The following is a 27,520-nucleotide window of genomic DNA, read 5'->3' on the forward strand; positions in this document are numbered from 1 at the left end:
TAGTTCCGCTCTAAAGCAATTTTTTTTTCTTGTGCTAGAATTAATACTCTCACTATGATGTGTGACGTGCGATGCAACCACAGTTTACATTTGTACTCATAGTCTCTAGTAGACCGTATTTAGGAAAGGTATGAAGGGAAAACAGGAAGTGACCTGGGGTGTGCCATAGTCACGTGGTCAGTATGCCTAAAGGGTGGCGTACCTAAATATAGGTAAAAGAGAAAGGGCGGGTGGGACATGAGAGAAATGTCGACAGGAAATGGAGGCCTTCCCAGTTGTACTCAGTCTCTAGTAGACCGTATTTAGGAAAGGTATGAAGGAAAAACAGGCAGTGACCTGGGGTATGCTGTAGTCACGTCAGTATGCCTAAAGGGGGCACAAATAAAGAAAGTAGGATGAGCTAGCAAAGCCGATTTATTGAAAACAATAAAAGAAACAATTATGGGACTTTAAATGAGGTATATGTCTCTGCAGGTATAGCATGTCAACTTATTGGTAGTAACCAATCCCCTAAGGGTAGTCCCTATAATGAACACTTCTACGTACAAAAGACATAATCAGTAAAGACCTGGATCTGCCTTGTTAAAAAAAAATTCTGAAGTAGCCTGATTGTCCGTGAAGAAAACCACCGTTTCATCTATCCAAAAGCGACCCCATGCTTGCGCTGCCGACACTATGGGGTAAATCGCAAATAAACCTGATATCCCTGCAAACCCTGGAATATCCAAGATCTCCTCTGGTCATGGCCCAGCTGCCAGCGAGTGCCAAAAATAGCCGCACAGCCTTTAGTGGCTGCTGCATCACTCAAAACCTTGAGGAGTAAAAACGACTCTTGCAAGGATGAACATGGCGAACTCGTTCAAGTGTTAAAGGAACTCATCCCACATACGCAAGTCAGATCAGCAGAATCTAGCTTGACCGAGAGTCTGAGTCAGGGCCAGGAAAAACTCTGGGATGGAAAGCTTAGGATTGAGCCTGTGGCCCCTGGACTTTACAACTACGAAAATGTCACCGCAAGCGTACGACTTGTCGGCTACATCATAGGCGGCAATTAAGAGGGACGCCAAATGAACATCTTTGCCGTCTGAAATATCTTTTTGATATGTCCAGGAATTAAGTGAGCCGGGGTAATGGAGGGAGCACTTGCACTTTTACCTAAAGCTAAAGGCCTGGGAGCTACCTGGGCTACCAAGGGGATCCTGAAACCTGCTGATGTCTCTGGAACGGCAGGATCCGATGGGGCCAGACTTGAATGGCTCTCCAAAGCCTCAACCCTGGCCTGCAAATCCTGACAGGGTGTTGCCAGTGAGCTCAGGGTGGTGTGCATCTGTGAAAGGGACAAGGTGACAGTCCGTAGGGTAACCTGCTCAGCATTAGAGCCTGAAGTACAGGGGAATAATAATGTTAATTGTTCTGCTTTGCGAGCCGAAGCCGGGTACAAACTACTTCTGCATCACAGTTCTGCCATGAATCTCGGGACGGTCCAGGTTCTTTAAGGAGGGCGTTCTACCCTGTTCAGAACCCCTGGCCAGTGTAGGAGGGATGGAGGCAAAATCTTCGATATCCGCTGCCTGTAACATAACCTATGCAACTGAGAACAAACTGTCATTAGCAAGCGTTATAACCTAATGAACCCCAAACGTACTCTAAGGAAAGGAAAATCTCTTTACTTTTTTTTTTTCATTTAACAACCTTCCAACAGTGATCATGGTTAATGACAAAGTATACATTGTGCAGAATTGAAAACGTGTCAGTTTCAAGTACTAAACATAAAAGGGGATTGGGAATAGGACCCAAGATGTCCTTACCTTCAGTGAAGGAAAAGGAACAAACTGCGGTTTAACCTGATATAACTTTATTAGAACAATTAGTAGAAAAACATTTTAATCATTGAAAGGAAAGTATAAACAATAGGAGATTGCATAAGGTAAAAACTGACAACGTTGTCACTTAAAAACGCATGCCCATGAGCTCAGCCATATCCCAGTCATCCACACGTGTCAATCATCTCAAGTCATTAAGTGTGACTTAATATAATGCTTACATGTGTTTAGGCGAGGTGAGTTCCCGGGAAACCTTGGTAGCACAAGTTGGTACCCGTATTGTGCTTAACCATGGACCTCCAGACTCCCTATATGCCTATAGAGCTGCTGCATTAAGTCTTTACAATGTTGAAGAAAGCATTGGTTATCTCAGACAAATAAATGCAATTCTGGTTAGAAAGTATTCCTGATAGTTAGTGAACAGGACAGGTTTGATTTCTGGGTGTAGCACTGTCAATCACAGAGATAATATTTAAAAAAAAAAAAAAAATGCAGCACGCTGTGATGCAAGCATGTGGCTTGAGTCAAGGAGAAACAATAGATCCACAACAAGCCTGTTAGTCATTCAGCACCATGTTTCCATGAAACATTAAAGATAGCACTGCATATAGTTTGGATAGGAAAATATAGTCAGCTGAGTCAAAACACAGAGCCTCCAAAAAAAAAAAAAAAAATGTTCAGGCTGTGATTGCTTGCTGGATATACCAGTTGAAAAGAGACTCACTGTTCAGATGGTATTAGATTGGTCCTCAATTGCAGCGACAAGGTGGTGAATCCAGAGTCCTTAGCAGGGGTCCACAGGTGTGCAGGATGCGAATCTCTGTATTCCCTAGTCCTGGTGACACCCACAGGATGTTATCCACTCAAAACCAGCATGGGGCCGCCTGGCCATTTACTTCGTTTACGGTTGTTTGTGGATTTCCAGTTTGCGGAGATAGGATGAGGGCTAAAGAGTGATGAAAAGCCCAAGTTGGCTATCGGCAGAGGGCATGTGTAGGCACACACAGACATGTTTCACCCACTTGTGACGTGGGTTTCTTCAGGGTGATGGCTGGGATATGGCTGAGCTCATGGGCATGCGTTTTTAAGTGACAACGTTGTCAGTTTTTACCTTATGCAATCTCCTATTGTTTATGCTTTCCTTTCAATGATTAAAATGTTTTTCTACTAATTGTTCTAATAAAGTTATATCAGGTTATAAATAATAAAATAGAGATTGTTGCAATATTTTATATCACACGGTATTTGTGCAGCGGTGTTTTAAACGCAAATTTTTGGAAAAGGGACAATTCCACGAATTTTTAAAAATCCAAACAGTAAAGTTACCCCAATTTTTTTGTATAATGTGAAAGATGATGTTACGCCGAGTAAATAGATACCAAAGATGTCAGGCTTTATAATTGCACGCACTCGTGGAATGGCGACAAACTATGGTAGCTATGAATTTCCATAGGCGACGTTTTAAATTTTTTTTTTTACGGTTACCAGGTTAGAGTTACAGAGGAGGTCTAGGGCTAGAATTATTGCTCTCACTCTGACGATCGCAGCGATACCTCACTTGTGTTATTTGAACACCGTTTACATATGCGTGCGCGACTTCCGTATGCGTTTTCTTCGCTGCGCGAGCTCGCGGGGACGGGGGCGCTTTAAAATTTTTTTTTTTTATATTTATTTTATTTATTTTTATACTTAAAAATTGTGTTAAAAAAAAAATGTTTTTTTTTTACTTTTATTGCTGTCACAAGGAATGTAAACAGTAATAGGTGGTGACAGGTACTCTTTATGGAGGGATGGGGGGTCTAAAAGACCCCCCATCCCTCCTTTACACTTCAAAGTATTCATATCGCCGAAAACGGCGATTCTGAATACTGTGTATTTTTTAAAATTCGGCGCCATTGGCAGCCGAGTAAACGGGAAGTGACGTCATGACGTCGCTTCCGCGTTTACATTGAGAAGGCTGGAACGAAGCCGCCCACAGCTTCGTTCCAGCCCGCCCACAGCCGCCGGAGGCAGACGATTGGACACCGGGCCTCCCGATCGCACGGGAGGCCCGGTAAGAGTGTCGGGAGGCGGCGGGAGGGGGGCTCCTCCGGTATAACAGCCGAGCGGCTTTTAGCCGCATCGGTTGTTATATACGGGTAGCCGATCGCCCGCTCGAAACAACAGTACCGGGATGATGCCTGCAGCTGCGGGCATCATCCCGGTATAACCCCCGAAAGCCGAGTACGCAGATGTGCTTACGGACGGCGGGAAGGGGTTAAACTGCAGTTTGTTCCTTTTCCTTCACTGAAGGTAAGGACATCTTGGGTCCTATTCCCACTCCCCTTTTATTTTGACTACTTCTCCTGTTCTGACAAGAAACACCACCGTATTAGGTGAGCCGGTAACCTGTTACCTGAATTGACCAACGATACTCGTCATCAGGACCCCACCCATTGCGGTTTTTTTACTACAGTCTCAAGTACTACCAAGGCCGAGTTACCTATCAGGCAAATTAAAAACTTAAACTCAGGCCTATGAAACTTGAAGACGTGTCAGGCAAGTGATATGAGTAGTGAGATGTCATGAGGTATGAAAACGTAAGCCGGATGAGGAGACTTGCCACCGCACAAGTCAATTAGAAACAATCATCTCGATCCGTTGGTACCCATAAATGTGATGGGTAAACCTGCAGAGGAGTGTTGCTGTGATACCTACAGTGTGAAGATATGATCATGTTCTGTGTATGCGATGACAATGTACCTGGTGTTAGGGGAAAATGAAGTATGCATTATAAGACTAAAAGTGTTCACCATATGAATTACAGTGACTGAGTAACCTGAGGTGAAGCAGGCCAATTAAAAATGTAAACTCAGGCCTACGAACCTGAAGACGTATCAGGTCAAATGTAGTGAGTAGTGCAATGACAACATCGTATGAAAACAGTCTAACGTCTACTGTATGAGAAACGGGTGAGGAGACTTGCCATCGCATAAGCCAATTAGAAACGATCACCTCAACCCGCTATTACCTATAAAAATGATGGGTAATACTGCAGTGGTGAATGCCGTGACCTTAAAAGGTGAAGGCAAAACTTGCCAAGTATGGAAATGACGAGACACCGGTAAAGGGCAAACCAAAAGTACCAATATCTGAGCATGAATATTGCATCAAAGGCAACCATAACTTACCTTTGACCTAGATTTCCTCTCTTATCCTTTTAAGGCCTGCACCTGGTGACCAAGGCCAATCCTGAAATACAACGTATGAGTAGGACTGAAAACGTGTCAACTCCCTAAAAAGCAGAGGCCGAGCAAACTGAAGCATGGCAGGCAAATTAAAACATAGCTCAGGCCAAAGGAAAACCTGAAGACATGTCAGGCAACTATATGAGTGGTGAAATGTCATGATGCATGAAAACGTAACATGAACCGTATGAGAACGTCTAAAAACGAACATCTCAATCCATTGGCACCAATAAACGTGATGAGGGACCTCACAGTGGTAGAACTCCGTAAGGCTTAATACATGAAATGATCACATGATATGTATGAGCTTAGCAACCGGCATAAGGTGAAACAAACAACACCTACCTGAGCTGAACAAAGCTACCACTCGAATGATGCATGGATTTTCGAACCGACCTGTGAGATGCCTAGGTACAACTGGCAGGTGCCCTTACTAGCTACTCCCCAGTGACGTGGTGGGAATGCGAGCCGCACCGACAGTAGGAACAAGGTGGTAAGCAGCGCTGCCCCAAAATCTCATATAGGCTAACTGAGGCTCAAGCAACCAACCAATAACTGCGGCAACAAGCTATGCTTTGAGGACCTGAAAAAGTATAAAACCCCTATTGCTACAACAACACCCACCTCACGTGAACATGGACACTGTGACCCAGTAAAGCTCTATCAACACAACCCCACAACAACCTCCAATGACCCATACCAAACCCCACCCAATCTCCTGCCTCCGCCTAACACCCATGCGACCATCACCGTGGTGAAGTGTGTGCTGTAATGCGAACACACAAGAAATGTTGATCCGAGAAACCCGAACCATGTATGACTGAATACATGACACTCACTGATTGGCGGATCACATACACACTTCAATCAGAAACCTGAAAAATAAACATGTGTGGGATGCAGCCTATGTAAGATGCTTAGATACCACTTAGAGCCGTGAACTGCGGTAAGAGTACCCAAAACACGGGGCTATAGACCGTATGAGGCCGATTGCATGACTCCCCACCTAACACAGACAACCTACCTACAGTGTGAGGATATGATTTTATTTATTGTTTTTCCTATATCTGAAACCACAGCCAAACAAGGAGAAGTGGTAGATGGCGTGAGCTTGGATGGGGATGGTCCGAATGCAGTGCGTGCACATGTGACCCCCTGAGTCATGCTAGGTATGTGGGGTGCTGAGCACTGGGAGGTACCCTTGCACTTAAGCCACCCCCAGGTATCCCGTGGCCGGATGCGAGCTGCTCTAGAGCCATGCGGAGCGGACCTTGTTCTGCCCCCCCAATGGCACACAAAGCAAAGATGCGGCAGCCCCTCCCCTGCCTGTAGTCCATTCACCCAATACCTATAACCCCGAGCGAACTACCTGCCAAGGTGCCAGGGTCCAGCAGAGACCCCCACACCTGCAGCCAGCAGAACCAGCAACGTGTGGCCATCGTACCAGGACAGGAGCTCAGCACCCATTCAGCACACAATACACTCATCTGCAATATACTATTTATACCCAAACCAGGACTGGGGGTGTACTCCTGATCAGCACCATAACTGGACTGGGGGGAGATCAGAATCAAGACTGGGGAGTACTTTTGATCAGCCGGGGACTGGAGGAGCCATAGAGGAGTACAAGAGACACCCAGTAAGCGTAGTACTCTACGATCTATACCTTCCTATAGAAGAGTAGAGGATCACCTACCGGCCCCCTGTCCATGATACACCAAGATGCGGGCGGACCTAGCTCTGCCCCTCCCCTGCCCGTATTGCCGCTGACCGATATCTGCAGCCCTGAACGAAAGAGCGAGGAGAAGCGGCGCCCACGCGACCTCCCTGTTGAACCGAAACCCGGAAGAGACGTCAGCAAGTTGCCCGGAAATGACGCCTGTTGACCGTCCACGAGACAAACGTCGACAGGAAATGGAGGCTAGAGGACGGGCTTAAATACAGCCCGACGACTCCTACAAATTCAGGCTGACCTGTGGTCAGCCTTCCCACAAGTGTGTACACCCTGAGCGTATGTTTGTGTTTGCACATGTGAGCAGGGCAACCGTGGTTAAGGCATATTGTTTTTTGTATACATTTTATTTTATTTCTTTTTTTACATTTTTTTTTTCTTTTTACTTGATATCACAAGGGGTTAATAAACCCCCATGTGATAACACTGGGCAGGTGACAGTTACTTCTTTGGAAACATTAGGGGTCTAATAGACCCCAATGTCTCCCTTACCCTTCACAGCATCTAACGAAGTACAGATTGGCTTGGTTAGATGTGTCCCCTGGCTGTACCAGCCAGAAAGTGATGAATCCGAAACTGAAAATGACAAAATCATCATCGCTTCCGTTTTCTTTGTTTACAGGGGAGATTAGGCATAGATTTCTCTCACACTCTCACAAATGTTGGGGTAACATATTTAAGTAAAAGCAATAATGTATAACTTGCTACTGGCATGTGTTTCAAGGTAATCTTGAGCCTCTTTCAAAAACAAGATGATCCATATAGCCTTTTGCTTACTTGCAGAAGTCTTCAAGAACGGTTATCTATATTTACTGTATACTGTCTATTGGGAATTTTTTTTTTTAGGTTTTAGTCTGGAGGACAAATTTTGACAAGTTTGGCAATAAGAAAGTTGTGAAACTGCAACAGAAAAGGTTGTGTCCTGAAGTACCGCCTCATTTAAATGATATTTATCCACGGTCTTCACATTTCCATACAAGCACTGGTCATTCTATTCAGGTAAGATGGCTTCTTCCCCAGAAATGTACTTAATGCAATGACATGTTTTTTTTTAATGTGTAGCTGTGCCTTTGGTGCCGTTATATTTAAATGCTAGCCCCTCTCAGCCCAGACTTATACTCTCCTGTCCTCAATCCAGATATCACTGACTAGATCACAGCTGTTCATCAAAATCTTCCCATGTGGGGCCAGCATATGCACTCTGCACTCCTTTATTCCACTAGAGAATGAGTCCAAAGTATGGACTTTTGATTGGAAGCTCCATATCGCTGAATGAGAGTGCAGAACATTTGTGTGCCCATCTGGAAAGATTCTGATAAGCGACTGTACACTCTAGTAAGCAATGTCTCTCTGGTTCGGGGTTGGGTAAGTATGTGATTAGAATGGGAAGGCTGGGAGACTACAGTGTAAGTGTATCTGCATTAGATGGGCAGTTATATTTTAAGCAAACCAAACAAACACCTTTAACAGAAATCTACTTATCTATTTTACGTTCTCCTGAAAGGGGGAGTAAGAAAAGACCAACCAGGGGCTAAATTATTGTACATTATTTGAATGATTTGCTTATGTTTTTATGTGTTAACCTTAGCTTGTATTTGTTGTTCAGATCTCAAAGTCTTAAAGTGGTTGTAAAGCCTAAACATTTTTTACCTTAAAGGGTAAGTTCACCTTTTGTACACCTTTTTTTCCCTTCTAAATGCCAGCTCCCCTATGCACCAATATAGCATTCATGTACTTTTTTTTTTTTTTTGCAAAAATGTCAAAGCTTTCCATTAAATCTACAGTCACTTACTTTTCTTGTGCTCATCCATGAATCCAGACATTTCCATTAGTAATGTTATTCTTCCTGATTAGACTTTAGGTCATGACACAGGAAGGAGTTGACCAGCTGACCTCATTAGCACAAACCCTGCATCATCTACCTACCCACTCCCAGGTGCACATTTTTTTAAATGAAATGCAATCAATCAGTGATTACCCTTCTTACTAAATACACAATATACAGTCAGAATGTTTAGTGTATGGCCATGTTTATACACCTAAAATTACTAGTTGCGCTTTCAGTGCCATTAATTGTTAACGGCACACCAAACACAGAAGCAAACACATATTTTGCCATGTTCTCAAGCTTCTTTGGGGCGATTGCTGTATGTAGGGCAGCCTATTCAGGTGGATGGGATGCCCTATGTGTGATGAGTGAAAATGCTCCAAAACACCTCCCCCCCTCGCTAAAAAAAGAAAAACGCAAGTGCGAGTTCCCACTATGCAGAGTTGTGAACGGGGCTTGACATCTGAGTGTTTCTGTCCACTCCCTCCTATGTACTTGTATAAAGATGGCCATACACTATGCAGTCTGATTGTGTATTTAGTGAGAAGGGTGATCACTGATTGCATTTCTTTTAAAAAGTGTGCACCTGGGAGTGGGAGGGTGGAAGATGCAGGGTGTGTGCTAATGAGGTCAGCTGGTCAACTCCTTCCTGTGTCATAACCTGTAGTCTGATCAGGAAGACAGACATTACAGGAAGATAGACATTAATCGGAAACGTCTGGAAATTCATGGATGAGTACAAGAAAAGTAAGTGACTGTAGATTTAATGGAAAGCTTTGATATTTTTGCAATAAAAGTACATGAATGCTATATTGGTGCATAGGGGAGCTGGAATTTAGAAGAAAAAAAGTGTACAAAGGTGAACATACCCTTTAATGCATTCCTTGTATTAAGGTAAATAATGTTTAGGTGTCAGCATATCCCCTCGCCCCCCCCCCCCCCCCTTTTACTTACCTGAGCCCTCATTGGATCCAGCTCTGTGTACGTCTGCAGCTCTTCTCTCCCCTCACTTGCGGGTCTCACTGGCTTTGCTGGAGCTCTGGGAACCATCGGCTCCCAGTGCTGTCAATCAAAGCCAGCGACAAGGAAGCAGGGGTCGGGTCCAAGTCCTGCTGTCTGTCAATGGAAGCAGCAGGATTCGGATGTGAGTATGCACAAGTACCCCCATGGAAAGCAGCTTCCCATGGGGGGCACTGAACAGTGAGGAGGGGCCAGGAGCACCGGAGGGGGACTCAAATAGAGGAGGTTTGTGGCCGTTCTGTGCAATTCCATTACACAGAGTAGGTAAGTATAGACATGTTTGTTGTGTTTTTTTTTTTTTTTTAATCTACCTTTACAATCACTTTAATTCTAGTCTTGGGCAGAATCCTTTGTGTAATCTGTTCAATTACTTCCATGCAAACCTTTCTTTATTAAATTCCTCTGTAACCCTTTGCTACTTATTTGTGTCATAAATGTCATATAATGCAAAACTTTGGGTAGATTTTATGCAAAACATACCTGACAAGCTTGCCTCAGATGAGCCGCAGCCCTCTGTCATTACTTCAAAAATAAGACTTACCATTATGATGTAGTGCCCACCATTCTAAAGCTATAGGATCAGCCTGTTGGTTTTACCAGTGCGGTTACCAGTCTTGGGTCCTTTAGAACCTCCAAAACCACATGGACTTTCCCAGTGTACTCACTGTTCCAAGTCTTCCTCTTTGGCTAATGTCTAAGATATATCTGATCTGAATGGCCTTTGAGTGACAATGTCTCTTTAGATCTACTTTTGAAACTATTTTCAAAGACACTGTTGTTGGCAAGAATGCCCATCTTCCTCAACGGAAGAAGCCTAAGAAACAGACTTCCTCTCGTACTACACCATCCAACTCCAGACCCTCCAAGCTTTGTTCCCAATCCATCTTCAAGGTTTTGAGCTCAAAATCTGTCAAAGCTTCAGAAAAACTTTCCTCAGCATGAAGATGCACCCCCATTTGTTAGAGGAGAGGGATGTTTGTTAACCACTTCCCGACCGTCTTCCATACATATACGGCAGCAGGTTGGCTCTCTTGCGCAAATCACTGTATATGTACGGTGGCAGACCTGATGCGTGATCGTCGCCGGCCACCAGCGATCACGGGCACGAGAGCCAGCATGGGTGTGTGTGTGTGTACACACACAAATCCCTGTTCTGACAAGGAAGGAGAGACAGATCGTGTGTTCCTACTAAGTAGGAACAGCAATCTGGCTCCTCCTCTAGTCAGTCACATCCCCTCACAGTTAGAAACACACCTAGAAAACACACTTAACCCCTTGATCGCTCCCTAGTGTTAACCCCTTCCCTGCCAGTGACATTTATACAGTAATCAGTGCATTTTTATAGTACTGATCGCTGTATAAATGTCAGTGGTCTCAAAAATGTGTCAAAAGTGTCCGATCTGTCCGCCGCAATGTCACAGTCCCGCTAAAAACCGCAGATCGCCGCCATTACCAGTAAAAAAAAAAAAAATATATGAACTATAAAAATGCCATAAACCTAGCCCCTATTTTTGTAGACACTATAACTTTTGTGCAAACCAATCAATATACACTTACTGCTATTTTTTTTTTACCAAAAATATGTAGAGGAATACATATTGGTCTAAACTGATGAAGACATTTAGGTTTTTTTTTTTTTTTTTGGATATTTTATTATTTTTTTCAAAATTGTCGCTCTTTGTTTATAGTGCAAAAAATAAAAACTGCAGAGATGAGAAAATACCACCAAAAGAAAGCTCTATTTGTGGGAAAAACGTTAAACTTGGACGTTAAATTTGTTTGGGTACAGCGTCGCACGACCGCGCAATTGTCAGTTAAAGCGACGCATTGCCATATCGTAAAAAATGGCCTGGTCATTAAGGGGGCAAATCCTTCCGGTGCTGAAGTGGTTAACCTTTTCAGACACTTGGACTGCTTATGCTCTAGAAGTCTGGGTGTAGCAAGTGGTGTCTAAGGGCTAAGCATTGGGGTTTCTTACCTCCAGTCTTCCTCTGTCATGGTACAGATTAGCAGATCTACATCAAGCCCATCCAGATCAAGGCATATTTGCCTCAGTTCTGTGACAGAATGGGGTTAAGTAGAAACAAAAAAGAAATAAAATGGGACTTTATATGAGGTATGTGCGGCAACAGAAACGCAGTCAAAAACATAATGTTTATTGCTAAATAATGATTACATAACTGGTTAAAAAAAATCCATTCATAGGTTTGTGTCCATAATGACAACATGTAACAAACATTATATGTAAAAAGCTGGCAACAATAAATGATACATTGTATAATAAATATATCACCACTGCATCAAGATAAGACATTGCAGGGTATATATAATAGGCATCCTAGATGATATGGACCACCTCAGAAACAGTATAAAGATAAAATCTGTATATATGAAACTGGTTAAACCATCCAATGGAGTATCCACTCTTCAGGGGCAAATGCATTGAATATCTGTGAATAAACATATATATATATATATATATATATATATATATATATATATATATAAAATAGAAAATAATATTGTATAAAACAATCTAGCCAGGATGCCTGACAGATGAATACTGGCCAGAGGGAGGGGATTTCTTCTCCCCCTTGGGTACTTACATATGAGCTAAATATGAAGTGGCGTGACAGCAACAATAGGGTCGCTAAAGGTGTCTGCCATGGGAGCTGAGGTATTGGGACCCAAGGAGTGTAACAGGAGCATAAAAGGAATGTCCAGAGGTGATGTGTATAGGATCTAATACTATAATTTAAAAAATAATTGAATTAAGTGGATGATTACACTTTTATAAAAAATTGGAATAATTGTGAATGGAATCCTCCACCAAGGACAAGCTAGAGATACAGGTGAAAGAAAAAAGTAAAAGGGAGGCATAGCCACATTGTGAAATTAAATGAATAAAAGCAGAGGCAGATATACAATAGTACATTGGATTACGAGCATAATTTGTTCCAGAAGAATGCTTGTAATCCAAAGCACTCATATCAAAGCGAGATTCTCCATAACAATAAATGGAAACTCAGATAATTTGTTCCAGTGTCACTGCTAGTGTATGGGGTGCCGGTGATGCTCGGAGACCACTTGGAGATGCTTGGGAACCTAATGTCTCCGACGCACCCCCCCACCTCTGGCCACATGCGGTACTGCACAACCCAGAGGCTTGAATCCTGTTTGTCTTGTGAGACAACGCTCGCAAATCGAGTCAGGATTTAAAAAAAAAAAAAAAAAAAAAAAACGTTCGTATTGAGAAACGCTCGTAAACCATGTTACTCGCAATCCAAGGTTTTACTGTACTTAATAATAGAAATCCCTCATAAGTAGGTCAGGGTGTATGCTCAAAGACTATAATAGTCAGGGATATAAGATCTCCAGTGATTACCTTAAACAAGAAGCCATATTCTAGATGGGTGTATGCAGTGTGCACAGTGTGTAATGCCATAAGGAATGGCTGGAAACGAATGAGAGTCTTTTATATGCTCCAAGCCAAGCCCAGGGTCCTGCCCAGTGTCACGCTGGCTTGACGAGCAGAGGGAAGGAGCAGGCATCCCCGCCAAAACACGTACAGCTGCAGAGAGGGGCTCCAATCACCATCTCCCCATAGTCAGCCAGAGTTGAAAACATGCCAGCATCAAGACACCTAGCCAGGGTCATGTGCCAAGGCATGTGGGCGTGTCACCGATGCAAATCAAGGCACACCAGCCCAATCCCCCACACCAACAAGAGTAGGTGAGAAGAGGAAGGGAGGGCAAGCCATGTGCATCGCAGCTCTCACACAACAGAAGCAGCCCAGCTAATGCAAAGCACCTGAAACTGCATCAACTAACCAGACAGCAAATTAATCTATTGGGCATGTAATCTATATGTAGATGGAATAAACCCCATATATACTATATTTAAATGAGGTCCGTCATGAGCTAGGAAAGAATAATACTGGTCACAGATATACATCCTTACCAGTCATATGAAAAGGGGGGGGGGGGGCGACTTAGTGGGACTTTATATGAAACGTATGTGAATACGTCTTCATCCCTGATTCAGTAGAAACAAAAAATAAATAAAATGGGACTATATGAGGTATGTGCAGCAACAGAAACGCAGTCAATATAAAAACGCAATGTTTATTGCTAAATAATGATTACATAACAGGTTAGAAAAATCCATTCATAGGTTTGTGTTTGTGTCCATAATGACAACATGTAACAAACGTATGTAAAAAAAACTGGCAACAACAATAAATGATACATTGTATAAAAATATATGACTGCTGCTTCAAGATAATACATTGTAGGGTATATATAACAGCCATTCTAGATGACACGGACCACCTCAGAAACAGTATAAAGATAAAATCTGTATATACAAAACTGGTTAAACCATCCAATGGAGATGAGATGCATCGACCAAGGCCTACACATTTCGTGGATTTAATCCACTCTTCAGGGGCAAATGCATTGAATATCTGCAAATAAACACAAATATATAAGTGGGTGATTACACTTTTTTTGTTTCTACTGAATCAGGGCTAGAGACGTATTCACATACCTTTCATATAAAGTCCCACTAAGTCCCCCCTCTCCCCCCTTTTTTTTTTCATAAGAATGGCGTTAAGGATTTTACTCCAACCTGTTCACTGTTCCAATACCTGAGCTGAACGAACTCAGAAAATCTGTATTGCATCCACCAGGACTATCATTGCCTCTCTTCACCAGGTAGGCTTTATAGATTCAGTGGACAGTAGCCTCCCTGGCGGTATTCCCGAGTGTGGCTCGGGGTTAAAATTCAGTACCATTAGCGGTAACCCCGAGCCACACTCGGGATCGCATTGCAGGATCCTGGGGCGGCTTTACTTACCTTGTCCCCGGGATCCTCCGATGTCACCCGCAGTGTCCGAGGGCTCCGTCCTCCTCCGAAGCCTCTCCGTGCCAGGCTCCGTTCCCTGCGAGCGGCGCGACGCACGGGGGGTGGAGCCTGGCGGCAAATTCAAAAAAAAGTAAAAATCATAACACATACAGTACTGTAATCTTACAGATTACAGTACTGTATGAAATGATTTCACATCCCTTTTGTCCCCAGTGCTTTGTCCCATGCCCTGCATGCAGTTTTACATGATATACACTGTTCTTTCTGCCTGGAAACTGGAGATTGTCCATAGCAACCAAAAAGTGTCCCTTTACGTCAAAAGTGGCTTTAGACCAGCTAGAAAACAGCGATAGTAAATTAGAACACTTGCAGAATTGAGCGATAGTGAATTGTGGGGAAATTTATTTTATTACTATTTTTTTTTTTAAATTATTTATTTTTATTTATTATATTATAATTTATGTTTTTGTGTTTCAAACTTTATCATACCCGGGATATCTACTAGACTCTGGTTTGGACAGATTTAAGTGTGTTATTGTTAAGATTTACAGACCTACAATATAAAACGCCAAATTTCCATGCAAAATAATTGTACCGCTTTCAGCACCTAAAATCCGAAATAATCATACCGCCAGGGAGGTTAAGGACACTTGCCTTTGCTTTGGGACCCCTGCACTATCATTTTGTGGCCCTGCCCATCGGTCTATCAGGTATTCACCAAGGTTTTGGCCCCAGTGCCCTGCTGCACTCTTTTGGATGACCTGTTGAGAAAACAGTTGGAGCAGGCTCAATCGTACAGGGTTGCTTCAACTGTCCAGGCTTTACAATTTTGGATGAATCCTGAGCCTTCAGAAATTATTGCTGTAACTGACCCATTTAAAGTATCTGGGTCTAGCTCAAAACAGTGCAGGCTGGAGTGTTTTTTTCCACAAGATCAACTTTGAAAAAAGAGAAAACGCATGTGAATAGAGTCCAAGAGTCGCACACCCCAATGTTTACAAAAAGAAAAAGTTCTCCCGGGGGGGGGGGGTTTAGGCGACAAAGTGTGTAAGTCAAGGCAATGACAATGTTATACAATTAATTCTTGTTTTTAATTATACAATAAATATACAATCGGATCGAATTCTAAAATCATCAAGTTTGTAGTCTCTGGTTAATAATCACATAAGAAATATACTTCAATGAAGGAATTGTAAAAATTATATACATTCTGGTTACAGACAGTAATGACAAATACCATAAAAATGGTCAATAATAAGATACATTGTATTACAAAAGGTAGGTTGTCATCCACATGAGTACCCCGACGCGTTTCGACCGATAGTGGTCTTCTTCAGCATTTGACCAGTATCAAATGAATTTTTCTACACCCACATGCTGGAGGGTATGCCACTCCACAACTCCAACGTGTGTTGGGACAATGTAAAATGGAGTACGTTAATAGACTGTCAAATAGTCATATGGTGATTATATATATAGTTTGATGTGCCATAACCATTAAACGCCATTGAGAAATGGTGGGTAATAATTGAAGTTACTGGGATCCATAATATATTGATAACAGAGGTGTAGAAAAACTGTGAATGTAAAAAATGTGAAAAAATAAATAAAAATGTAAATAAAAATAAAAGATCAACTTCAGACTTTGTTTTCAGATTCAGTTTGTCCAGATCAGAAGTTGTCCAATTCTCTGCTTTTACGAGAGCCTTAGGTCTAATGGTAGTCTCATTTGAGGCAGTTCCAGTTGCTTATTTTTAAAGCTGAATATCAGCAATTCAGCTACTTTTGTAATATATGCTGGTTTACTATGACTTAAGTCTATTGAGGTGCATGTCACCTGGTGGACATTTCTCTTTTTACAACGACAGTTTTATGGAGTCCTGGGTTGTAATGCTATTGCATACTCCTGGGTTGTAATGCTATTGCATACTCCTGGAGTTCTGATGGTGGACCTTCTGGCCTCAGCTCCTGTAGCTGCAAAGTTACTTGCAGCTGCTTTGCCTCCTTCTGCCGAATCACAGTTATTGGAACCTATTCACAGAATACAAAGCCTTCTGTGAATGAGCTACCATAATAAAATCTGCCGCAGCAAGAGAGGTCGATCAAATTCTTTCCTGATGAGAACTTCACATTCTTGCTTTGTCCACCTTGTTAATCCTAGGTGTGGACAGTTGGCAGATAGACTTTCTTATCTAGTATCACCTTGACCTATGGGAGTCCCTACCTAAAGTTGTTCCAGGATTCGCATTGCAAGTGGAAGACATTGAATGTGGACCTCAGGTTTGTCTCCAAGTTCAGGGATCCCCTAGCAGAAGCAGTAGGTGCTCTGTATTTAATTATTTTTATTGGTTTAATTATAGATAACAATATTTCAGGTTACATAAAACGTTTGATACCCTCTGTCAGATGAAAATTCGCATTGAAACAGGTATTCAGTAAATACATATAGAGGTGTTTAAACTCAACATAGCATAGCAGAAGTATTAAATGGAATAGTCCCATGAACGAAAAATTCAGGGTTCAAGGAAGACCGGGGAGACAGTCGTGGTGCAAAACAAAGCCACGAATCAATCACTCAGTTCGGCACGTGAATGGACGGAAGACTCCCGGATCCTCACATTCCAGCCTCAGCCTATGCATTCAAAAGTACAGTTAAATTTGATGGAAGAAAGAGAGGCAATATCAAAATTCGGTCAACTAACTCCTGTATCTAGTGTACCAGTGGTGGTATTCTGTCGCCAAGTTATGAATGAGAAGGAAAAGAAGTGAGAGGGAAAGGAAATAGAAGAAAAAGAAAAGTGAGCAACGAAAAAAGAATAGTGACATTAGGAGGAAAGGGAAGGAAGGTCACCTAGAGTATGTTGGAATATTCGGGGATATCTGCTAAACCGGATGTATTGGAACCCCTACGTATGTAGCCCAGGGCTCCCAAATTAAATCAAATTTGTGGGTTTTGTCAAGTAATTTGGCAACAATCTTCTCCTGGGCCATGATCCAGGATATCTTACGTTTCATAGCGATTATTGGCAACGAGTGTCTCTTCCAATGTCTGGCAATAGTAATTTTGGCACCCAAGAGCATATAAAAGATCAAGGATTGTTTGTGTCTGGGAATGTTATCTACTTGGGCTATTTCTGGAGTCTGTGGATTATCCATTCCCGTGATTTTCCGTGCTATGTGAAAAAAACTGTTCCAGAAGCTCCGGAGTCGTGGGCATGTCCACCAAACATGGAACAATGATCCCTAATGACCGCATCCTCTAAAACATAATGGGGATGAATCTGGAAATATTTTGGCCAGGGTGGTAGGCACTCGGTACCAACGCGTGATAATTTTAATACTAGCTTACATGAGAGAGATGTTCAGGATGCCCTTGAATGATCTGTGAAAGTCTCGATACCAGTCCTTCTAGTCCCACTCAATTGCCAGGTCTTGTTCCCACCTTAGGGCGTAGGGAGGTTTACTAATACTACTGGCAAGCAAGGTGTAGATAACGAAGATACCTCCCCTCTGATCCTTTATGTCAGAACACCATGTCTCATAGGCAGTTAGGCTAAGGGGTTCAGAGGTATCGGGCCATTTGGAACGAAGGAAGTGGATAATTTGTAACAATCTATATCTTTCCGAGTCAGGCATTTCTAATTTATTTTTGCAAAATCCGATATTGAGGGGCCCCTTGGCATTTACAAAGTGTCCAATTCGGTATAGGCCTTTATCAAGCCACCACTTGAAAGCAAGTATGTTTTGGCCCGGGGGAAACTCTGGGTTGTTAGGTGGGCGAGAGGGCGAATGTGTGATGTTAGGGAAGCGTTCTTTTGCAACCTGTCCCACAAGGACATCGAGTGAGAGAGTGTTGGGGCTAATATTGCCGGTCTAAGGCGGGGAGGAGCCCAGAGCAAAAAATCTATTGTGTGTCTTTGGGTTGCTTGCCTTTCCATCCGTAACCAGTCTGGTTTTGGGCCCTTGGAGTATGCTATGGAAATTTGGGCGATTTGTGCTGCCTGGTAATACCACCAAACGTTAGGAAGAGCAAGTCCACCTTGGGTTTTTAGTCTATAAAGTGTTTCCTTGGAGCATCTTCTGCCTTTGGAGCCCCAGACATATTTCATGATGGAGGATTGGAATTGCAGGAGCTGCGCTTTTTTCAGTGGGATAGGAAGGGAACGAAAGAGGTACAGGAGACAAGGAAGCTGGGTCATTTTTATGGAGTTCACTCTGCCCGGCCAGGATAGATCATGTTTTGACCACACGGACATGTCTGCCTCCAGTTTTTTGAACATCGGAGGGTAATTGGCAGCGAATAAGGTTTCGTATGAAGAAGTCAGGTTGATGCCTAAGTAAGGAATATGTGAAGAACACCAAGTGAAAGGAAAATGCATCTGTAGGCGTTTAAGGAGGTCTGGGGGTATTGAGATGTTTAGGACAGCGGATTTGGAGACGTTGACACGGAGACCCGAGGCATTCCCAAACTGTTCTAGGAGCTTAATAATATTAGGGGTGGAAATAAGGGGTGATGTGATGAAGAGGAGAAGATCATCAGCGAATAAAGCACATTTATGTTCTTGCGGATCGCAATAGACTCCTCTGATATTTGGATGGGCACGTATGGCGATTGCTAGGGATTCTATTGCAACTGCAAAAATCAGGGGCGATAACGAGCATCCCTGCCTTGTGCCTGTTTCTATTGGGAATGTGTCCGAATATCTGCCCTGCAATTTCACCTGGGCGCTTGGAGTAGAGTAGAGGGAGTGTAGCGTACCTAGGAAGATAGGGCCGAAACCCCATCTCTCCAGCACCCCAAAAATATATGGCCATGTGACTGTGTCAAATGCTTTTTGTAGATAAACGGAAAGCAAAAGACCCTCCTGAGGGGGACCTTTGTCCCACTGTGACCTTAAGAGGGACACTACATCAATTGCCCTTCTCACCTGGTCAGGGCCTTGTCTCCCCGGGATAAATCCTGCTTGGTCTTGGTGAACATACTGGGCTATGAATGAGGACAGACGGTTTGCTAAAATTTTTGTTAGTAATTTGAGATCATTATTGATCAGAGAGATCGGACGATAGTTGCTAGGAAGAGAGGGGTCTTTTCCTGGTTTGGGTATAACTGAAATGTATGCTAGGTTCAGGGATTTATCCAGGGGAGAACCTTTTTGAAGGAAATTAAAGAATCTGCCCAGGTAAGGGGACAGGATGTCAGAGAATATCTTGTAATATCCCACCGAGAATCCATCCGGACCCGGGGCGGATCCCTGTTTAAGATATTTGATGGTATCACAAATTTTCTTGGAGGTAATGGGTGGTTCTAGTAAATCAACGTGGTCCCTTGAAAGTTTGGGGAGTGAGATGGAGTCAAGAAATTCTTCAGGGGAGGAGTTTGGACTTGATTTGTTTTTCCCATAAAGGGAAGCATAGAAGTCATGGAAACATTCCATAATTCTTTGAGGATTTTGTGTGAGTGTGCCTGACGGTAATCGAATTTTGGGAAAAGCCAACTGACGAGGTTTGGGAGAGAGCTTGGCGGCTAATTTGGACCCGATCTTATCTTTTTGAAGATAAAACCTAGCCCCCGTTAAACGGAGGTGCTTCTCAGCCTCCGTAGTGAGGGCCAGGTTGAGCCTCAATCTATCTGCTTCTAGTTTTTGTTGAGAGGACTGAGTGTGTTCACATTTGTTACGCTTACAAGACTCCCGATATTCTTTCATAAGATTCTCGATCTCGGCTCTGTGTTCTTTTTTAATGCGGGAAGAAAGCTGAATGAGTTTGCCCCGCATTACTGCTTTGTGGGCAGCCCAAAGAATAGCCAGGGAAATCATCTCTGTGTCATTCGCGTGAAAGTAATCCTTGAGTTCCTTTGCTAGTATGGTGCAGTGTACCGGGTTACTTAATAATGATTCGTTAAGCCGCCACTTGAATTCCTTTTAGGTGTTATTGGCTTGGCGTATTGTGAGAATGACCATGGAGTGGTCCTAGATAGGTGATTCTTTGATGAAGGATTTTACCACTAGGGGAATGTGTGTCGCTTGGAGGAAAACATGATCTATCCTGGCATAGGTCTGGTGCGGGGCAGAGAAGTGCGTATATTCCTTGGTGCTTGGGTTGAGTTCCCTCCAGATATCAACTAGTCCTGAGTCAAAGAGGAGTTTGGCAATTTTTAGACTATGTTTGGGGGGGCGTTTAGAAAGAGGTCGGCCAGATCCTGATTTGTCTAGAGCCAGATCGAACGCTATATTCGAGTCTCCTCCCAGAATGATGATTCCCTCTAGTTGAGAAGAAAGGGACTGCATCATTGAGGCAAAGAATTTGTCTTGCGCCTTATTCGTTGAGTAGTACGAGACAAAAGAATATAGTGTTCCATCGATGGTGCCCTTAACCAGAATGTATCTGCCTGATGGGTCCCTAAATACGTATGACATAGCGAAATTTAAGTGTTTGGAGAAACAAATGGACACCCCTTTTGTTTTGTTCTCCGCATTGGAGAGGAAAAATAGGGGAAAGTGTTGGTGGAGAAAAGAGGGGTTATAGGGTCTAGGGAAGTGGGTCTCCTGGAGCAAAAGCAAAAGAGTTTTCTTCTTTTTATAGGGGAATTAATGCCTTGAACATTATGTGATACTATGCGTATTAGAGGAGGTTTCGTATCATTTACGTGCATGGATCAGAGAGGAGGTATGTACCATAATTGAGTGGGACTTACCTTGTGGTGAGCACCCGAACATCTTCGATCTGATAGAAAAATGGACTTCTAGGTGACCTTCAAGGGAAGAGAGGAGAAAGAGACCGAAGAATGAAGAAGAAGATGAGGACCATCTAAGAAAAAGCAAGAAGTAGAAAACATGTTAACAATACATAACCAATGGGATAAAATTACCCAAACCCCAGTAGCATGTGAGAACCCATTCCCACACACCATCATTCGTTCGTCTTAAGCAAAAACAAATAAAGAAAAATAATCCCCCTAAAAACCAGGGGGGTAAACAGTCACCGCCTGAGAAGAGAGATAAATACTCTTCCCGGTCAGAGACAAGCGGAGGCGTATGACATCCGCTCCGGCCGCCCTCCAGCACCTAAACATTGTAGTGTATGTGGGCAGGGCCCCTAGTACTATATTCGTGGTGATCAAACCACCCGAGCTGCCGAGCCGTCCACGACTCTTAAGACAGGGGTCATTTCGGGAAGGCCCAGGAGCTCGGGGGGGGGGGGGGGTTCACCACAGTCTTAAAGGGAACAAGAATAATTTAAGCATATTGTGTGGGGGAAAAAATACTGTCCTAGATTATGGACTACTCTTATATGGTTAAGCTGACTATGTAAAGGATGCCGAGCACAATATAGTGTCGTACATTTATGTAGGTGTCTATAAATGTTGCAACAGAAGAAAAAAAACTATTTAACTAAGAATTTTCAGAACGCAACCAGAATCAGAACAATTCTGTGGTTAAAAATCAAGGAGTCAACAAGAGAAGCAAAAATAACAAAAAATTATGTAATCAGGAGCAAACGTTGTAAAGGAAAAACCTCCCAACTATATAGTCGGGCAAAGGGGTGCTACGTCTAGCGCAGCCATCAGGTCACGGAGAAAATGAGTTCCTCAGAGGATCTGGATGGATCAGGTAAGATGGAAAACAGGTCCAAAAGGAGCCCTGTCCTTAAACTGTGGTTAGGGAGGCTTGGATTCCTTGGGTTTCTCAGATTCCTTGGATTTCTTAGACAGGCGCTGCTGCCATATAGGAGCGATGGGGCTGGACGGTGGTGGTCTCTTGGTAGAAGAATTAGGTCCTCTACCTGAAGGTGTGGATTCTGGTTCTTGGGAGATGAAACCCAGCTGGAACAAGAGCTTTTCCCCCTCCAGGAACGATGAGAAGCCGTATGATTTATTGTTGAGAGTGAAAGATAGGCGAAATGGAAATGACCATCTGTAAGTGATCGCTTTCTGATTAAGCACCAATAGGAGCTGTTTGAGTGATCTTCTTTTTTGTATGGTAAGTGGTGATAAGTCCCCAAAAACTTGTATGGGATGGCCTTGGAACATTAGTGCCCCTTCAGCCCGTGAGCGCTGCATCACCTCCTCCTTCACTTTGTAAAAATGAGGTTTTACTATGATGTCTCTTGGGAGGCCATCTTGGCGAGGAGGTTGTAGAGCTCTGCGAGCGCGGTCTATTTCAAGGCGGTGGTCTGGGATGTTGGGGATCAGTTCCTTGATAAATGATCGCACAATGTGGTCAGTGTCTTTAAGGGATTCAGGGACTCCTCTAATGCGGAAATTATATCTTCTCGAACGATTTTCGAGATCGTCAATTTTAGAAATCGCAATCTCGAGTTGGTCTTGTAAATCTTGAATTCTGGCCATGTTCTGGTTCATCCTAGTCACAGTTTGGTCTGCTTTGGCTTCTATGGTTTCGATTCGTGCCCCTAATTGCTGTAAGTCAGCATGGATGGCTTTAGTGATTTGGTTGGCAGTTTATGTAAGACCTCTGGATAGCATGGTAGCAAACATGGTCATCATTGTAGAAAAGTGTGGTGAGGATGGGAGGCCCTGTGTGAATGCTGAGCCTGCCTCTGGGGCGGCCATGAAATCTTCCAAGGGGGAGAGGAGCATATCATCCAGGGTCCTGCCGATCAGGGACTCAGTGGAGGTGGGAGAGAGATATCCATGACAGTGTGTACTTACTGTGGGGCCCGCTGGCCCTACAGAGCTGTCTTCCATGGCTGAACAGGAGTCCCTCCCTTCCTCCTGTTCTCCACCTCGTGCAGTCATGGCCGGCGCCATCTTAGCTGAGGCCGCGGGTCCCGGGCCGGAGGATAAAGCCATGGACAGGTCTCTCCTGGCCGAACTCCCCGCCATCCTGGGGTTCCCTGATGTATCCCCTTGCCGAAGGGGTAGAAAGGAGCCGGGGTACTGTGCTGTGTGCGGTGCCGGAGGGTGTATTGTGGCCGGAGCGGTGCGGACCTCTCGGATTAAGCGTCCATCCGACAAGCTGCCGCGCATGCGCGTCCAGCAGTAGGTGCTCTGATAGCTCTGTGGGATTAGTACATCCTAATCTATGTCATTCCCCTTTTTTTTTCCCACAGTCGTTTTCCAGGAGAGCCCATGAGACGTAGAGCTCCTCCTCTTGGGACAGAATTTTTTTTTAATCATCAAGAGTTAAAGGGCAGTCCACCAGGCTCTCGTCTAACTTTTGTTTCCCCTGGATGAAGCAAACATGTTACCCCTGGAATCTGCTCTAGGCTGTCAATGTTGGTACCTTTTCCTATGGTGCCCATCCATGAACCCCCCCCCCCCCTCTGTACAGGTAGGTGATGGCTGTGGATCCCCTGCTTTCAGTGGAGGTGAGTGTCCGCACCTCTGATGCACCTGCCAGCCTGCCTCTCCTGTGGATAGTTAGCAGTGCTTCTGCAGTGATGGATAGCTTCCTTGTGGAGGGACAGAGCATCATTTCTGGGCAGGTGACTTCATTGCAGGGCACCGGAGGCAGTGGTTCCAGGCCTCAGAGTGGCGCAGGCATAGTGGATATTGGGCACTTAACCCTCAGGCTTCTGCAGATACAGGCTCCTCCAGTGCCAGCTTTTGACATGTAAGCCTGGGGTGTCTACACACCAGCTTATCCTGTGTTTTTTTTTTTTTTCATTCATTTTGCTATGCAGTCATCTAGGGCTCCTTGGTGTTGGGCTTAGGCTGGCGGTGCACTTCACCCTTCTGACATTTAGCACATGGTGGCTAGAAAGCTGCTGGGCTAGTTTGCTATCTTTTCATTTTAAGTGTTTCAGGTCCAAGATAAAGGTCCAGTCCCTGCCCTCAAAAAGAAATGTGCGGTTCGTGCACATAAGTAAGCATCTTCGTGGGGCGAACCCTTTTGCCACTGCGGTATTGGCAGTTTGGTTAAAGAGGTGTTCCGCCCCCCCAAAAAAAATTTAAAGTCGGCAGCTATAAATACTGTACAAGCTGACTTTTAATATTAGGACACTTACCTGTCCAGGGTTCTCACAATGTCGGCACCCCAGCTGATTTTCAAATCGGCTGTCGGTTGCTGCCGTCCGCTATTTCTGCTAAGAGAAATCGGCAGTGAAACCTGTAGGCTTCACAGCTGGTTACCTACTGCGCATGCGTGAAGCACGCTGCACTTTCTGATTTAGCCCAGCAGCGGAGGGAGGGGGGCCGAACTTCTGAGGGACAGCGCCGTCTCCGGAAGTGGGGAAGGATACCTGTTTCTCCCTATGAAAGGTGCCAAATGCGGCACTGGAGGGAAGGAGACAGTTGAGTGGAAGTTTCACTTTTAAGGGGGAAATCCACTTTAAGCATAAGTTGGCGATGGCCTGTAGGAAACTGATGTCACCATTTAAAGAAGTTAGGCGTTAGAACCCCTTTAGTTGCTGCTTGTCAGCCTCTGGTAATGCCTAGGCTCTCTTCACCTGTAATTTCACCAGCATTGAAGGAAGTTTTGCTTTGGGAGGTGGCAGAAGATGCATCTGGGGCCTGGTCATCCTCTCCAGCAAAATCAGGCAATGATTTTGGTTTCTTAGGAAAATGTGAAGGACCATAATTTAAGGTTCTTTCAGATACTACTATGATTGCCTACAAAGCGTTTCACATGACTATGGGTTGAGCTCAATTCAATCCAGCTTTGATTTTGGCAAAACACCTGAAAGGCATGGAAAAAACACTTGTGGATTTCCTCAGTCATCATCAGGTGTTGCAAGACAAATGGTCTTTCAATCCAGAGGTTTTCTTCTCTCTGGTAGACATCTGGGACAACCAGAGGTGGAACTGTTTGCCTATATCCAGTATTATTAATACCCAGCACTCGGGGTGAAAACATGTACGCCAAGACTACCAATTAAATATACTGTGCCTGCAAAATTGTGTTCCCCTGAACAGTTATTACTCATTTTATATATGCTAGAAAAAAGCTGTGCAATTCCCGCAAGGAACAATTACAATCTTGGTGTGTGTAAAATAATTAAAAAACAAAGTTCTAAAACCAGTGCTTGTGTGTCTATCAGCCCTTTATACAAACATTCAAATAGATAAAACTCTCACCAGTTGATAAGACCCTTCATTTGGTCATAGCAAGGATGATGCAACAGCAAGCACAGCCTCCACATGTTGCTTTAGTTCATCTGTGCCATGAATTTTCCAAGGGGTATTAAAGGGAAAACCACAAGAGAGTGGTGAGAGAGGGCATAGTTTCTCAAGGTCAAGTACAGCATCCATGAGTGGCTACTTTGATTCTTGCAGCTTGGTTCTGGAGAACAGATTGTAAAATCTAGAGGTTTTTTTCAGACTGAGTAGTCAAAATCTTGTTGAACTGCTGCAAACCTGTCACGAGGACCATCTGTCGGCAGGTTTGGAAAAGATTTACTTCTTGGATGATGGAACATCAGAGGCCAGTCACTAATATACAGTCAATCTTGAAATGTTTTCAGGATGGTGCAGATTCGATAGTGGCCCTCCACAGGTAAAAGTTCAAGCATCAGCAATCTGTTTTTCTACAGGTTCCCCTTTTGGAGGACCCCACAGTTTTCAGACTTTTCAAAAAAGAAGACCTGTATTTGCAAAGATTGGCCCCACATAGGACATATCCTTGGGTTTTTGGGCCATTATTCTCCCTCCCTTTGAACCTTTGGAAGAGGCTTCTATTAAGCTTCTTTAAAGACTGACCCAGGGTTTCTACCCAAAGTTTTTTTTTTTTCCCTTCCATAGATCTAAGGACATTATATTACTTACCTTTTACAATTACCCAATTGGAGACAGAGAAAGAAGCTTCAGTTTAAATGGACGTGAGAAGATGTCTTTTGGCCTACCTGGAAGCTACTAGACATTTCAGAATGTTGAATGCCTTTTTTGTTCTCTTTTCCGGTAACCACAAGGATGTACAAGCCTCAGTCTTTTATAACCAGATGGATCAGACAGGCCATATGCAAAGCCTACCAGAGCATACAAGCAACTCCACCTTTTGTTAATGCTCTCTCTACTAGGGCTTTATCTACCTGTTAAAAAGAGAGAGGTGGTGCAACACCTGAGCAGATTTGTAGAGTGACTTGGTCCAGATTTTCCACCTTTTGTAAAGCATTACCATTTTGACTTATCTAGTCAAGACCAGGCGTTTAGTAGGAAGGTCCTCCAGTCTGTGGTCCCCCCCGCTAGGCTGTTACATTTTTGCTTATCGTCTCATGGGCTGTCCTGGAAGATTGCTGGGTGAAAATTGGAGTTGGGCTTACTGGTAACTCTATTTCCAGTAGTCTTCCAGGACAGTGGGATTCCTGGCTTATTAAATTGTTATGTTTTTTTGTGCTGTCTTCTTTTTAGTTACATCCTTCAGTTCAAAAGTAGTCTGTGGTGAGGTCCTGGAGGACTGCCTTTTAACTCATGATGGTAATGGGTTTCCTGTCCCAGTGGGAGGAACTCCACATCTCATGGGCTGTCCTGGAAGACTACTGTAAATGGAGTTACCGGTAAGCCTAACTCCAGTTTTCATCTGCTTCACAGGATAGAGATGGGGACATTCCAGTAATCTTTATTGCTTTGGCCTGGCTCAACGTATGTGGTACGCTGAAATGGTAAAACACCTAGTGGACACTCCATGGGTTCTGAAAGCTTGTCACGATCTTCATGGTTGATGGCTTCACTGGCAGGGTTGTTAAAGATTTTTAGAGACAGTCGACCATTCCTATGATGCTAAAAGCAAGGAAAGCTAGTTTATGCAAGGTCTGTCTCTGGACATTAAAGGCAAACTTGGGTGAGTCTTGGCTGGGTCTGGACAAGCGTATGGCTCTTGTTTCCCCTCCTTGTTGCCATCATCTCTGCAAGGTGAGTATTTAACGAGGCAGCCATATTCTGCTAAGGACCAGGTTCAAGACATCATTTTTCAGTCCCTATATTCAGCTCCAGTTCACCCAAAGCAACTTTCTCTTCATTGCCTGGATGTGGTTTTCGGCTGAGAGTCTCTCAGCTAATCCTTCTATCAGAAGATTGGTTCCTCATATTAATCTCTGAACCCATTCAGCATCTCATTACACTATTTTTGGG

General features: G+C 43.7%; 1 protein-coding gene across 2 annotated transcripts in view; it reads left to right on the forward strand.

Moving 5' to 3' along the window:
- POC1B (POC1 centriolar protein B) overlaps positions 1-27,520 on the forward strand; it is a 197,619-nt gene that overhangs the window by 68,003 nt on the left and 102,096 nt on the right. For both annotated transcript variants that reach the window (XM_073620198.1, XM_073620199.1), the window contains one exon: positions 7,629-7,781. In XM_073620198.1, coding sequence (XP_073476299.1) covers positions 7,629-7,781 — 153 coding nt within the window. The remainder of the gene's footprint in view (positions 1-7,628; positions 7,782-27,520) is intronic.

Source organism: Aquarana catesbeiana, linkage group LG03, assembly GCF_042186555.1.
Source record: "Aquarana catesbeiana isolate 2022-GZ linkage group LG03, ASM4218655v1, whole genome shotgun sequence".
NCBI classification, from domain to species: domain Eukaryota; kingdom Metazoa; phylum Chordata; class Amphibia; order Anura; family Ranidae; genus Aquarana; species Aquarana catesbeiana.